Raw genomic sequence first — 15,494 nt, 5'->3', positions numbered from 1 at the left:
GATAAATACTGGAAACTTCTGAATGTGTGTTCTTGGTGAGGAAGGAGGCACCGAAATGTATATCGTGTTTTCTCTCTCCCTTGCTGCCATGTCATTGATAAGCAACTCCTCACATCATAGGCCCATATCACACATGATGGGCCTATGATCTTAGCATGCAGGACTCAGACACGAGATCAGGAGCCTAAAGTCATTCTCAATTATCTAGCAAGTTTGAGGCCAGCCAGGCCTACATGAGAACCATCTCAACAAATTCATATGAACCCAAAGAGACAAACATCAACTCAGAGGAGGGACAGAGGATACAGCTTATGGGAGACACTGGACTAGAATGACAAGGCCCTAAGGAGGAGGGCCAGTACACGGGGTGAGGGCACAGCTGGGTGGGGGCCAACTCAGTGTGGCTGAAGATACGGCTGAGTGGTAGACCACTTGCCTACCATGCCCGAACCCAAGGTTTCAGCCCCAGCACCACACACACGCGCGCGCACACACACACACACACACACACAAAGAAAAAAAACACACACGCACACACAAAACATCCTCAGTGAATTCAAATAATGACTTCCAAAGCACAAATGTAATTAAAGTAATCATAAAAGATCACTTTGTTTAATCTTAGTAAGTGTTTCTGCAAAATGCAAAGATGTATTTTGTTCTTCTTAAACGTGGAGGAGGATTACGACTTGAGTTCTCAATTGAACACCAAAGACTTCAGAGGACCTCGAAGGACCTGAAGAAGATACTAGAAAGAGAAAGTGAGAATTATATTCTTGTTTTCAAAGATATCACTACTACTAGCACACAAGACTTAGGAAGTGTGAGCATTATGAGTATATATGAGAATGCAAACATGCATGTACCACTACAATACATCAGAATGAAGCACAATATGCCCAACTTTCACAAAGAATTCATTCTCATCAAGAATAAGTGTGAGTGATTTCCCATTTTTCATTCGGCTATTTAACAGCCACATGCTAAGTGAATAGCACACACTGGAACCAGGAATAAGGGGTCAAACTTCACAGGAGTCAGGCCGGAAAGAAGGCTAAGTGGTTAAGGCGCTTGCCTGTGAAGCCTAAGGTATCATGTTCTACTCTCCAGATCCCACATTAGCCAGATGCACAAAGGTGAGGCAAGCACAAGGTCCACTAGGTGGCATAAGCATCTGGAGTTCAATTGCAGTGGCTGAGGCCCAAAATATCAACTCTCTGTCACTCCTCTTTCTCTCTCTCCCTCTCTTTCTCTATCTCACTAAAAAAACAATAATAACAAAACAATATAAATAGCAAAGTAAACTTGCCCTCACATATTGGCTACAAAGGTAGAGGCTATTGTCATTCAAGGAGTTCTTGCCATAAGAAAAGTTTACAAAATCTTAGTATTTAATGCAGACTCTGGATATATCTCCACATCTTGCACTCAGCATGAAGCAATGTGGAGGAAAGAGAGGAAAGAGGACCCTTAACAAGCGAGGGTTCACTCATTGAGCGTGCTCATTTCACTGTACGGAAGAGAGAGGCTGTCCTAAGGCCACAATTATCCATTGCAAGACCCATCAAATAATTCAGTCCATACAAGTACTAAGAAAAAACAGTGTGGGAAAGGAAGGAGAAAAGGATGCTGGTTACAACATCACTATCACTGAGGCCGTTGATGGCTCAATCATCCCCAATCATAGCACAAGGGAGCAGAAAAGTCTAAATAGTGAAAGGAGTTCATAAAGGGCCCATGGGTGCCCTTGCAAGGGAGTACTATTCCTCCTGCCAGTGAGGAAAGAAATGCCTCTCCTGACACCCTAAGTCCTTCAGTATCATGTGCAAGCCTCTCCACAAGTTCACTACTCCCCTCACCCACTGGCCAGCCTGAGAGCTGAATTACAAACTGCTCTATGCAGCTCTGTCAGTTCTCAGGGGCATCTCACGCCACCACCTTCTTTGACCAGTCACCCCTTCAAGGGACACTTACTAAAACAGGACAGGCAAATTATTTCACCATGTACACAAATGAAATCCTAACACACACTCATTCACTCTTCGGGACACCTGGTCAGCATAGCTCTGATTCTTCCCCGTGAAATCGTCAAAGGCTCAGAAGTCACCTAAGTTCTCCAACAAGAGATCCTGCCTGCCTTGGGCTCCGTACTCCTCTCCAAACTGACGATTACTGGATGATTATCTTGGTCTCCAAAGTAATGTCACAGGTCTCACCAGCTTAGTTGGCACCTTTGAACTCTCCTCTGCTTACGACTCTCCATCTTTGAGGAACAATTGAGAAGGCACACCCTACTGAAAGGAACGCCTCACTGGGGAATCACTTGACTTCCACAAGGCTTCCTCAACTCTTGGCTTTCACTCCTGAAAGATTCCAAGCCACTCCTCAGGCACTTCTCCTCCACTTGGTTGTCCCTACCCTACACCCTCCGGTGAAACTCAATCTACCCTTCTTAGAGGTAGCTAGGAACACCATTCCGAGATCTTACCATTTAGGAATCCAGTTCTACTTAGGGACCTATCTGGACACATACAATTCCTTCACACCTTTCTAAAGGACAGTTTCAAGTTATTTTCAGCACTTCCACTACGATAAACCTTTAAAGTCCCACCTTGGTTCCATCCGTCTACACTCAAGCTCAGCTCCAACTCTGCCAAAGGAATGAGATGTCACGATACCGGCTGATCACAGACAGTATGACAGTGAGCCTAGAGGTGAACTCAAGCTGCTCTTCAAAAAAGAGAAGTCCTGAGCTGGTGAGACGGCTTAGCAGTTAATTGCTTGCCTGTTTAGCCTAAGGACCCTGGTTCCCCAGGACCCACGTTCGCCAGATACACAAGAGGGCACATGCGTCTGGAATTTGCATGCAGTGACTGAAGGCCTTGGTGCGCCCATTCAGTCTCTCTAACTGCCCCTTTCTCTCTCAAATAATCAAAACTAAAAAGAAGTTTTCCTCCATCACCACAGAACTTCTGTCTGATTATCTCTCTACATACCCCAGTAATTTATATACAGATCATGCTATTGAGATTGTCCTAAATCTGGTGTCAAAACAAAAGAATCCACAGCAGGGTTTCCGAGAGTACCCTCATTGTGGGCAACCACTGCCACTTTGCAAAACCAAATGGAAGTGTAGTTGTTGAAGGAGGTTGAAATGTTACAATAGTTATAACTCAGACTTCTTTGAAAAGCTAAACCATAATGATTTTTAGAAACCAAAAATTTCTGAATTCCCTATTTGTGACAGACTACTGTGAATTTATCTAAAATGTATGCGCCAAAGAAAGCCCACAACATAGTCTAAGTTGTGTCCACTGTAGAAAAACCTGCAACTCACAGGCGTCTGAAGTTGTTTATGCTGAATGAGTGAAATCGTCTGCTCCTTCTATCAACTCTCTCGCCCACCTGTAAAACAATGCAATGTCAAAATTTAAACATTTTTTTTTACCATATATGCAACGCGCAGAAATCTTTGTTTGATATCTAAAGTTAAAAATTTATGCACAGGTATAGGGACCTTGAGAAGAAATGACTTTTGTAACAGGGTAAAAGGAAAATTTTGTTTCTTCATGTAAATGTCTTTATTTAACCCAGTATTTCTTTTTCTCTACTTGACCATTTTTCACATATCTTTAATTTATAGTTTGATACAACATCAAAGTGCTGATTAGAAACATCTTCAATAACTCAGATTTCGCAACAGTGTGTGCTCATTTAATAGCTATATTGACAGATATCTGTAATTTGTTACTTTTTTTGAATCAAGTGCTGAGCCTATGACAAGTCAAATTCTTAAACTTCACAGCTGGACCAGACAGGAAAGACCTTACCCTTTAAAGCTGCAGAGAGAGTAAACAATCCTGAAAAAGCACACACAGTTGATAGCACAAAAGGGGATGCTTTCCCTCTGAAGCAATGAAAATCCTGTGCTGCAAAGATTCTGTGCACAGGGTCTGCAGGAGAGACCATGTCTGCCCCGGCTCCTGCTGTGACTCCCAGTCCTACCTGTTCACTGGGCGATGGAACATGATGCTGGTGGAGACGGGGAGCCTGCATTTCCTCAGTGCCAGTGAGCTAGAACTCCACCAGACATTGAGAAGTAGCTGACCGTATAACCTTTTCCCTTCTAACTTCATCGAACCCTCTTTTCTCTCCTGCCCTTGAAGTGAGTTACTTCCTGATTTCTCCTACTGGCACTCTGGCATACTAACCTGTGCTCCTTGCTATCACTCCTCCTTGTTACCCACTGTTCCCTAGCAATAAACATGTGTGCAACGCTTTCTTGCTAATGTTCTCCTGTTCCAGCTGCCAGGCCCCAGGCATGCGAGTCCACCTAGCTCTGCCCGGCCCTGTGTGGGCACGGGGGTGGGCAGCCCTGACAGCGGGCTCCCGTGCAGCTGCAGGTCTCTGCGTGACTGCGCAGGGCTGGAGGCTGCTGAGGGAAGCCGTGGCGGCGGCAGCGCCTCCCTCTTCGTGTGCTCAGTGGGTCTGCGTTCTATGATAGATCTCACAGTTCTCTGCGGTGTGCAATGTTCCTCCTGAAAACTCTTTTAAGTGATTACTTGAAATACCTTGTGGAGTTCGGTAGATGTATTCTCGGCAGCCCTTTAAATCAAACAGAAAAAAAAAAAATTCAGACAATTAGTTAACAAATCACATACAGTGATTTTGTTGTTGTTGTTTTTCGAGATAGGGCCTCATGCTAGTCCAGGCTGACCTGAAACTCGCTATATAGTCTCAGGGTGGCCTCAAACTCTCAGCAATCCTTCCTACCTCTGCCTTCCAAGTGTAGTAGATGCTTTTTTAGGTAACAACATGAGGTTGAAATCTACGTCACAAATTCCTAACTGTTATATGGTACTAAAGGTCCAATCATTCTTTACCTGGGGATTGAAATGAAACTTAGTAGGCAGATCACAGCACTATCAAAACCAAGAAACAAATTTACATCAACCTTTCTGAGGGCCAAAGCCAAAGAAAGATAACTCTTGTACCTTTTTAGCTACCACAAATATACTATATTGTTGTTCTTAATAAAAATAGAAGAAAGCTGGGAGTGGTGCCACACACCTTTCATCTCAGGACGTGGGAGGCAGAGGTAAGTACGAGAACCGCCGTGAGTTCGAGGCCACCCTGAAACTACCTAGTTAATTCCATCTCAGCCTGAGCTATGTGAAACCATACCTCAAAAAAGCAAAAACTAAAAACCCAAACTCACAGGCACTAAATCCCTATACTAAAGTATGATTTGAGTCTTGACAGGATAGCATGCAGCGTTTTCAAACAATTACAGGGGTTATCTATCTCAGACCCCCCCATGCAATATTAACTGTTTATTTACTGTAAGCCTTGTACATGTGTTGTTCTGCCTTGATACCTCACAATAATTTTGTGACATAAGTAACACGTAGATGTCTCATGGAGAAAGATATAGGGAAGAAAACATCATGTAAATTGTCTAAGGATACAAGCTGGTTAGAGGGAGACCCAGAATTTCATCCTATGAGTTTGTCTTTAGGACATGATTCTCACAATGTGTCATGAAAGTAACCTTTGTATTCCGGCAGTATTCAGTGATGTAACAGCACACTGACATTACCACTCACAGTATCACTCATTTGCCACTTATTATGACTGTCAGGAAAATACTTGTGAAAAATAAAACCACCTAAAGTTGCTTAAAAGTTATTTAAAATCCTACTTTGAGTATACCAAAGGTCTATTTATTACTATAGCATGTTGAAAACCGGTAACTTTCATCACTTCAACTTTTAGAGGAAAAAGAATACTGAATGGTGAAGTTTAGAATTCCAGATTCTGCTCTCTGATACACTGTGAACAGTTTACTTCTCTATCATAGACTAATGGCACCCTCCCTCTCTCTGAAGAATGCACACACCTATTAATGTGTTTAAAGCTCTCATTTTAAAGAACCTTTTCTATCACTGCTACTGATTAGAAAAGACACAAAGAGTGACAGAATTATGTCTGACATGTCTAATGATTTTAACTATATGACTTAAGTCAAACTCTCCTTGCCTGACTAAACATGCCCAGACATAATAAATCAAGGCTTCTTAATTTTTATTTGATTAACATTGGGTTTTTTCACAGAGGGTCTCTCTCTCACAAGGCTGATGGGAATTCACTATGCAGTCTCAGTGTGACCTCAGAGGAATGGAGATCATCCTACCTCTGCATTGGATGCACTGCATTAGAGGTGTACGCCACCATCCCACCCAGGAAGGCTTCTTCTTTTTATCACAAAACAAAGAATTAGATTTATATGTGGTGTTTGTTACACATAGTCTATTTCTGTTTCCTTCAACCTTAATCTATCCACCGCCACCTCCAGAACTGTGTCCCCTCCACCTGGCCTCCCTTCCCCTAACATCCTCATGGACTTCCGACACCTTTGCTCAACATCTCTGCTTCCATCTCATGGTCTCCTGTCCACTTTCACCCAAACTAATAAATGCAATCAACATAGATATCCAACAACGGATGAGTCGGTCATAAAAATATGGGGCACATATACATATAAAATTCTATTCAACTGTCAAGAAAATAACCTCCTGAGATAGACTGGAACTCGGACATAAGTGGAAACATACCTAAAGTGGTAACTTAGCCTCATGAAATCAAACACTGCATGTTCTCCTTCACATGTAGATCCTAACTTTTGTGTGAGCATGTAAGCAGATGAGGAAATATGTGCACAGGAATGGGCATTCAACGGCATGGACCAAGATTTCTAACACCCGGCAGACAAACACAGATATCATAGAAACACACACTTCCTTCTCTACTGGACCACTTCCAAGAGCTTGCTTGCAAACATCTTTCCAATGAATGATGTAAAAAGAGAAACCTCTTCCTTTCTCTATTTCCCTTCACTTTCCAATGTGTTCTCCAATACTTTTCTGAGAAAACCGTGTCTAAGGCGTTATGTGCCAATATCCGCTACAGCCACGCTTCGATCGTCACTGCTCCTGCTCGTCCCTGTGGCGGGCGTCCATCTTCCTCACTGTTCAGCAATGTGATGGAGCTGAGCCTCCTCCTACTTTGAATGAAGACTACACGAATCTGCACAATTTCCAGAGAAACCGAGCAGTGTAACTTCCTGTAGAGCGAAAGGAATATTCGGCGGTCTAACCTTCTCCCGGTGTGGTGTAGGTCACCAGGCACGTGACTGCCGTCAACTTGCGCTTGCTGCGCAGTGTCCGTTTCAACAGGAGACCTTTCACTGGTTGATGCAGACACGGATTCCCTTGTAGTGAACTTACTGTTTTCACTTTTCTTTTCTTCTGCCAGAGGGCAGGGGGGCTCACTCCTTTAAGAGATTCAAGAGTCAATGATTCCTACCATTTTATTCTCTCACTACATTACAAGACAATTTGGCAACATTCCCACTCTTGCACAAAGACAGATGGCTAAGCAACTGCAGTTGCTTACAAAGGTTAAGAACAGATGTTCAATTCCCCAGGACACATGTAAACCTGATGCTAAGGGGCCCATTCATCTGGAATTTGTTTGTAGCAGCTGAACGTTCCGGCACACCCACTGTCTCTCTCTCTATATATCTGATTCTTTTTCTCTCTCTTTCAAATATAAAAAGTAAATAAACAAATAAAAGGAGGATATTATACCTTTTAATGTGTTTCTTATGTGCTGTTCCTAGTTTCCAATTTAAGTGCAAGAAACCTTTATGTTTTTCCATTTCTTCATTTCCTATTACAGTTATATCATTTTCACTATTATTGACTTCCTTTAGCCTTTTGTATGGAACTACTTTATACTTGTTTTCCTTTCCAACTGTGGAATCTGTTTCGTGGAGAAAATGAATGTACATAAGACAAGACTACTTTCATGTAAGTGGAAGATACATTCTCACATTCCTTCATTCATGCTCTGAGGAAAATGTCTACTGAAGGTATGTGTACAATGGGCAACATATTTTTTAAGCATAGCTAAATGAACAGATGAGACCTTGCTCTCATGTAGCTTAGCTAATGGAACATACTTGATAAATAATAGGTATAAAATCAAGTAGATCCTGTACGAAACAGATCATAATGGGCTGGGTAGATGTTTTAGAAGCTAAAGATGCTAGTTCGCAAAGGCTGCCATCCTGGCTTGTGTCAGGAGCTCCCTCGAAGAGCCTGCTCCCAATGTGCTCCTGGAGTTCACCTGATGCGGAAAGACTGTTGATTTCCATCATTGAGTCCATTCCTGCAGTGGATGTCTCAGGTGTTGGTATGCTCACCAATTCTCTCAATTGACTTTTTGTAATTGCACTTTTATTTCCTTTTCCCAATGGATAGGCTCTTTCCTTTCTGTAAGTTAATCATAGAAAACAATGCTTTCTAATAACTCTACTCATCAAGGTCGCAAAACAATTAGGGAAAATTACACACATTTACCCTGTTTATACATTTTTCAAATTTAACACTTTCATTATTATTTATTTGTGGGGGGAGTCAGATAAAAAGACCACTAGACAGAGAACAGACAATCTAGGTCTCTCAGCCACTGAGAACTAATGCCAGATGCACCCTTGGCCTTGTGTGCATGCGCAACAGTGCATGCTTAACTCACTGCATCTGCATGTGAGACCCGGAGGGGAACAGGTTTTCTTAGGCTTCAAAGGCAAACATTTAACCGCTGAGCCATGTGTTCATTGTAAAGTTATTGCTACTCATAATAAAAAGCACAAAGAATGACTCATTTCTCTAAAGCGTTGTCGGAATGTTGTTAATTACATAATTGAAATCTAAACCTCCATTCCTGATACTTTCATGTCAGCACATCATTTGCATGTTGAATTCCATTAAGATACTGCTTTTGCATACTACTCCAGAATACTCAGTGACCTCCAATTCCAGTCCGAAATGACTGACTAAACATGATCAGATACAGGGAGATGAATTAGATTTCAATGTGTTTTGCAAACTAGGTATGTTTTCGTTATATCAACCCTCTGTTCAAACCCATACTCATTTGTACCATTGTTTCTTTGCCCCACCATGGCCTCCTTTCTATTTTCATGGATGTTTTATTTTGTTTTGTTTTGTTTGGCAAGGTTGGATCTTGCTCTCAGCTCAGGTTCATCTGTGATTCCCTACGTACACAAAGGTTGTACTCAAACTCACAGAGATCCTCCTACCTCCCAATCCCATTTGCAGGAAACAAAGGCGTCCTGTACAACACCTGGGTAGCCAAATGGATTCCTTTGAGAACTTTTATCAACACCTCCAGATTCCATCTCATGGTCAACAATCCACTCTACTAAAAACTAAAGGGTAATATCTCCTTAGACATCTATCTCCTGATGATAGGAAAAAATAGGGTATAGGCACACACACACATGATAGGGTTGGATTTTGTGGCACACTCCTTTAATCTCTATTTCCCTTTTTATTTCTCTATTTCTTTTTATTTCTCTATTTTCTCTATTTATTTCTTTTTATTTCTCTATTTCTCTATTTCCCTTCACTTTCTAATGTGTTCTCCAATACTTTTCTGAGGAAACCGTGTCTAAGGCGTTATGTGCCAATATCCGCTACAGCCACGCTTCGATCGTCACTGCTCCTGCTCGTCCCTGTGGCGGGCGTCCATCTTCCTCACTGTTCAGCAATGTGATGGAGCTGAGCCTCCTCCTACTTTGAATGAAGACTACACGAATCTGCACAATTTCCAGAGAAACCGAGCAGTGTAACTTCCTGTAGAGCGAAAGGAATATTCGGCGGTCTAACCTTCTCCCGGTGTGGTGTAGGTCACCAGGCACGTGACTGCCGTCAACTTGCGCTTGCTGCGCAGTGTCCGTTTCAACAGGAGACCTTTCACTGGTTGATGCAGACACGGATTCCCTTGTAGTGAACTTACTGTTTTCACTTTTCTTTTCTTCTGCCAGAGGGCAGGGGGGCTCACTCCTTTAAGAGATTCAAGAGTCAATGATTCCTACCATTTTATTCTCTCACTACATTACAAGACAATTTGGCAACATTCCCACTCTTGCACAAAGACAGATGGCTAAGCAACTGCAGTTGCTTACAAAGGTTAAGAACAGATGTTCAATTCCCCAGGACACATGTAAGCCTGATGCTAAGGGGCCCATTCATCTGGAATTTGTCTGTAGCAGCTGAATGTTCCGGCACACCCACTGTCTCTCTCTATATATATCTGATTCTTTTTCTCTCTCTTTCAAATATAAAAAGTAAATAAACAAATAAAAGGAGGATATTATACCTTTTAATGTGTTTCTTATGTGCTGTTCCTAGTTTCCAATTTAAGTGCAAGAAACCTTTATGTTTTTCCATTTCTTCATTTCCTATTACAGTTATATCATTTTCACTATTATTGACTTCCTTTAGCCTTTTGTATGGAACTACTTTATACTTGTTTTCCATTCCGACGGTGGAATCTGTTTCGTGGAGAAAATGAATGTAAATAAGACAAGACTACTTTCATGTAAGTGGAAGATACATTCTCACATTCCTTCATTCATACTCTGAGGAAATGTCTACTGAAGGTATGTGTACAATGGGCAACATATTTCTTAAGCATAGCTAAATGAACAGATGAGACCTTGCTCTCATGTAGCTTAGCTAATGGAACATACTTGATAAATAATAGGTATAAAATCAAGTAGATCCTGTACGAAACAGATCATAATGGGCTGGGTAGATGTTTTAGAAGCTAAAGATGCTAGTTCGCAAAGGCTGCCATCCTGGCTTGTGTCAGGAGCTCCCTCGCAGAGCCTGCTCCCAATGTGCTCCTGGAGTTCACCTGATGCGGAAAGACTGTTGATTTCCATCATTGAGTCCATTCCTGCAGTGGATGTCTCAGGTGTTGGTATGCTCACCAATTCTCTCAATTGACTTTTTGTAATTGCACTTTTATTTCCTTTTCCCAATGGATAGGCTCTTTTCTTTCTGTAAGTTAATCATAGAAAACAATGCTTTCTAATAACTCTACTCATCAAGGTCGCAAAACAATTAGGGAAAATTACACACATTTACCCTGTTTATATATTTTTCAAATTTAACACTTTCATTATTATTTATTTGTGGGGGGAGTCAGATAAAAAGACCACTAGACAGAGAACAGACAATCTAGGTCTCTCAGCCACTGAGAACTAATGCCAGATGCACCCTTGGCCTTGTGTGCATGTGGAACAGTGCATGCTTAACTCACTGCATCTGCATGTGAGACCCGGAGGGGAACAGGTTTTCTTAGGCTTCAAAGGCAAACATTTAACCGCTAAGCCATGTGTTCATTGTAAAGTTATTGCTACTCATAATAAAAAGCACAAAGAATGACACATTTCTCTAAAGTGTTGTCTGAATGTTGTTAATTACATAATTGAAATCTAAACCTCCATTCCTGATACTTTCATGTCAGCACATCATTTGCATGTTGAATTCCATTAAGATACTGCTTTTGCATACTACTCCAGAATACTCAGTGACCTCCAATAACAGTCCGAAATGACTGACTAAACATGATCAGATACAGGGAGATGAATTAGATTTCAATGTGTTTTGCAAACTAGGTATGTTTTGTTATATCAACCCTCTGTTCAAACCCATACTCATTTGTACCATTGTTTCTTTGCCCCACCATGGCCTGCTTTCTATTTTCATGGATGTTTTAATTTGTTTTGTTTTGTTTGGCAAGGTTGGATCTTGCTCTCAGCTCAGGTTGATCTGTGATTCCCTACGTACACAAAGGTTGTACTCAAACTCACAGAGACCCTCCTACCTCCCAATCCCATTTGCAGGAATCAACGGTGTCCTGTATGGATTCCTTTGAGAACTTTTATCAACACCTCCAGATTCCATCTCATGGTCTCCAATCCACTCTACTAAAAACTAAAGGGTAATATCTCCTTAGACATCTATCTCCTGATGATAGGAAAAAATAGGGTATAGGCACACACACACATGATAGGGTTGGATTTTGTGGCACACTCCTTTAATCCCAGCAGTTTGGAGGTAGAGCTAGGAGGATGACTGTGAGTTTCAGGCCACCCTGAGACACCACATGGTGCATTCCAAGTCAGCCTGGGCTATAGAGAAACCTTACTTTGAAAAGCCAAAACCAAACAGAAACAAACAAAAAACAACATGAACTCAGTACAGGGAGTGTACCCTTTCATTTCTGGAGTAAGAACAACTAGGCATTAAAAAGTAGGAGTATTTGGGGTGCACAGATGGCTTAGCAGTTAAGGCACTTGCATGCAAAGCCAAGGAATCCACAGGGTGAACTCCTCAGGACTCATGTAAGTCTGATTCACAAGGGGACACATGCATGTGGAATTCGTCGGCAGAGGCTGGAGGCCCTAGATCCCCCAATCTCAATATCTCTATGCACGTGTCTCTCTCTCTTTCTCTCCCACTCTCTCTCCATATACATATATATACATATATATATCAGACTCTTTCAATCTGTTTCAAACAAATAAACCAATCAATGAATAGAAAACGGTACGATACTGTAATTATACCTTTTCATTATTCCTAGTTTTGGATTTATTTGTAACAAAACTTTAGGTTTCGACACTTCTAGAATTACGTTCATAGCTACATAATTCCAATAATTTTAACTTACCTTAGATATTTGTAAGGAAATGCATGATCATTACGTTCCAATCTGATAGTGGACTCTGTATCATGGAGAAAAGCAGAAGGAAATAATATATGAGTCATTTTTATGTGTGTGTAATATGCATTTTTAGATTCCCTCATTCATATTCTTTTTTTTTTTTAATGGAAGCCAGAATTTTTTTAAATATTTTATTTTATTTAAATATTTATTTTATTTATTTGACAGCGACAGACACAGAGGAAAGGACAGATAGAGGGAGAGAGAGAGAGAATGGGCGCACCAAGGCTTCCAGCCTCTGCAGACGAACTCCAGACGCGTGCTCCCCCTTGTCTATCTGGTTAACGTGGGACTTAGGGAACCGAGCCTCGAACCGGGGTCCTTAGGTTTCACAGGCAAGCGCTTAACCGCTAAGCCTTCTCTCCAGCCTCCCTCATTCATATTCATGAGGAAATGTCTAAAGATGATGTTTGTATAATGTGTAACATACATATACAGACAACTTGTTTTTTAAGGAGGGTATCACTCTAGCCCGGGCTAAGCTGCAATTCACTGTTTTCTCAGGGTGGCCTTGAACTCAAAGTCATCCTCCTACCTCTGCATCCCAAGTGCTGGGAATTAAGGTGTGCACCATGGGTCCAGCGGTGTGTAATGTATTTTTAAAGCTCAGATAATTGAATAGATCACATCTTGGCTCTCATTGATCTTAGTCTAACAGAGAATGCTAGGCAGGAAATGGTTATAAATTCAGGAAGATGCATTAACAAACAGATCGTTACATATTTGGGAGGTGTTTAGGAAGCTACAGTAGCTTGTTCACAAAGCGTGCCGTCTTGACTTGACTCCCTAGCTCCATCATTAAGCCTGCTCCCTGTGTCCTGGACTTCACCTGACAAGGGATGACCGTTCACTTCCATCAATTTGTCCATTTCTGCAGTAGATGTCTTAGGTGTTGATGGCCTCACCAATTTTTTCAATGGACTTTTTGTAATTTCACGTTTGTTTACTTTCTCCAAAGGACAGGCACTTTCATTTCTGCAAGGTAGTCATACAGAATAATGTGGTCTATTAATTCTACACCTCAACGTTACAAAACATTATGACAAAATTCCAAAAATTCCCCTTTCACATTACTTAAAATTTTAAGTTTTGTAATTTATAATTTGAGAGAGATGGAGAAAGGGACAGACAGAGAGAGAATGGGCAGACCAGTTTCTTGAGCCACTGTGACCATGCATCAAACGCCTGTGCCCCCTTGTGCGCATGTGTGACATTGCATGTTTGCATCACTGCACCTGGCTCCATGGGATCTCGAGATCAGAGCAGGATTTCTTATGCTTCACAGGCAAGCACCTTAACCAAATAGCCATATATGTGGTTAATAATTAATCATCATAAAAATGAGCCCAAATTAGACGGAAGCTTTCTTGGCAAAGAATAATTATCTAGCCTAAATTATTGCCATCATCTTACTTATCATTTTTCTCCTTAGTGTGAACGACTTTAGCAACTTGTAGAGCATGTTCTTCATCATCATAGTCAGCAGCATTAGGAGATGCGGGGCCATCGGCAGGAACAGAAAGAGGGGCAGGAACATCAGCTTCCGCAGAAATAGCAGGATCCAGAAGGGCAGCAAGAGGAGCAGGAGATTCAGGACCATCCTGAGCATTGGGACCATGAGAAACTCGGGGACTCTCAGAAGTACTGCAACCATCAGAAGTTATGGGACCAATAGGAGTACTGGGCCCCTCAGAAGTATCAGGAACATCAGAGGGATCAGGATCATCAGAAGTGCCCAGACTGTAAGGAGTGTCTGGACCATCTGGAGTGTCCGGATCATGAGGATTATCTGAACCAACAGGAATATCCGCACCATCAGTAGTGTCTGGTCCATCAGGAATGTCTGGACCATCAGGATTATGTGGACCATCAGAAGTGTCTGTACCATCAGGGCTGTCAGGACCATCAAGATTATCTGAAACAGTGGTCGTATCTGGACCATCACAAGTGTCCAGACCATCATGCGTGTCCAGACCATCAAGAGGATCTGGACCACCAGAAGAGTCAGGAGTGTAAGGAGAGTCCATTTCTGAAGTGGATGTCTCACGTGTTGGTATTCTCACCAATTCTCTCAATTGACGTTTTGTAATTGCACTTTTATTTCCTTTCTCCAAAGGATAGGCTCTTTCATTTCTGCAAGTTAATCATAGAAAACAATGTTTTGTAATAAATCTACTCATCAAGGTTGCAAAACAATTAGGGAAATTTACACACATTTACCCTGTTTATACATTTTTCAAATTTAACACTTTCTTTATTATTTTTTGGTGGGGGAGGGGTCAGATAAGAAGACCACTAGACAGAGAACAGACAATCTCAGCCACTGGGAACCAATGCCAGATGCACCCTTGGCCTTGTGTGCATGCGCAACGGTGCATGCTTAACTCACTGCATCTGCATGTGAGACCTGGAGGGGAACAGGATTTCTTAGGCTTCAAATGCAAACACTTAACCGCTAAGCCATGTCTTCATTTAAAGTCATTGCTACTCATAACAAAAAGCACAAAGAATTAGACATTTCTCTCTAGTGTTGTCTGAATGTTGTTAATTACATAGTTGAAGGCTAAACCTCCATTCCTGATACTTTCATGTCAGCACATCATTTGCATGTTGAATTCCATTAAGATACTGCTTTTGCATACTACTCCAGAAAATGCAGTCACCTGCAATTCCAGTCCGAATTAACTGACTAAACATGATCAGATACAGGGAGATGAATTAGATTTCAATGTGTTTTGCAAACTAGGTATGTTTTTGTTATATCAACCCTCTGTTCAACCCCATACTCATTTGTACCATTGTTTCTTTCCTCACCATGGCCTGCTTTC

At 41.6% G+C, this 15,494-nt stretch overlaps 1 protein-coding gene across 1 annotated transcript in view; it reads right to left on the bottom strand.

Annotated features, from left to right (window-relative positions):
* Positions 1–582: 582 nt before the first annotated feature.
* The window catches only part of LOC123453785, a 50,895-nt gene continuing 35,983 nt past the window's right edge, over positions 583–15,494 (bottom strand). The window contains exons 19-30 of the mRNA XM_045131912.1: positions 14,080–14,799; positions 13,496–13,641; positions 12,613–12,667; positions 10,789–10,934; positions 10,249–10,423; positions 9,756–9,932; positions 8,191–8,336; positions 7,650–7,824; positions 7,157–7,333; positions 4,572–4,605; positions 3,338–3,405; positions 583–748 (exon numbers count right to left, since the gene is read on the bottom strand). Of these exons, the coding sequence (XP_044987847.1) occupies positions 718–748; positions 3,338–3,405; positions 4,572–4,605; positions 7,157–7,333; positions 7,650–7,824; positions 8,191–8,336; positions 9,756–9,932; positions 10,249–10,423; positions 10,789–10,934; positions 12,613–12,667; positions 13,496–13,641; positions 14,080–14,799 (2,050 nt within the window). The 3' untranslated portion in view covers positions 583–717. The remainder of the gene's footprint in view (positions 749–3,337; positions 3,406–4,571; positions 4,606–7,156; positions 7,334–7,649; positions 7,825–8,190; positions 8,337–9,755; positions 9,933–10,248; positions 10,424–10,788; positions 10,935–12,612; positions 12,668–13,495; positions 13,642–14,079; positions 14,800–15,494) is intronic.

The sequence above is a fragment of the Jaculus jaculus genome, chromosome 12 (assembly GCF_020740685.1).
Source record: "Jaculus jaculus isolate mJacJac1 chromosome 12, mJacJac1.mat.Y.cur, whole genome shotgun sequence".
Classification (NCBI taxonomy): Eukaryota; Metazoa; Chordata; class Mammalia; order Rodentia; family Dipodidae; genus Jaculus; species Jaculus jaculus.
The sequence above is the reverse complement of the archived record's forward strand: the minus strand, read 5'-3'. Positions and strand labels throughout refer to the sequence as shown.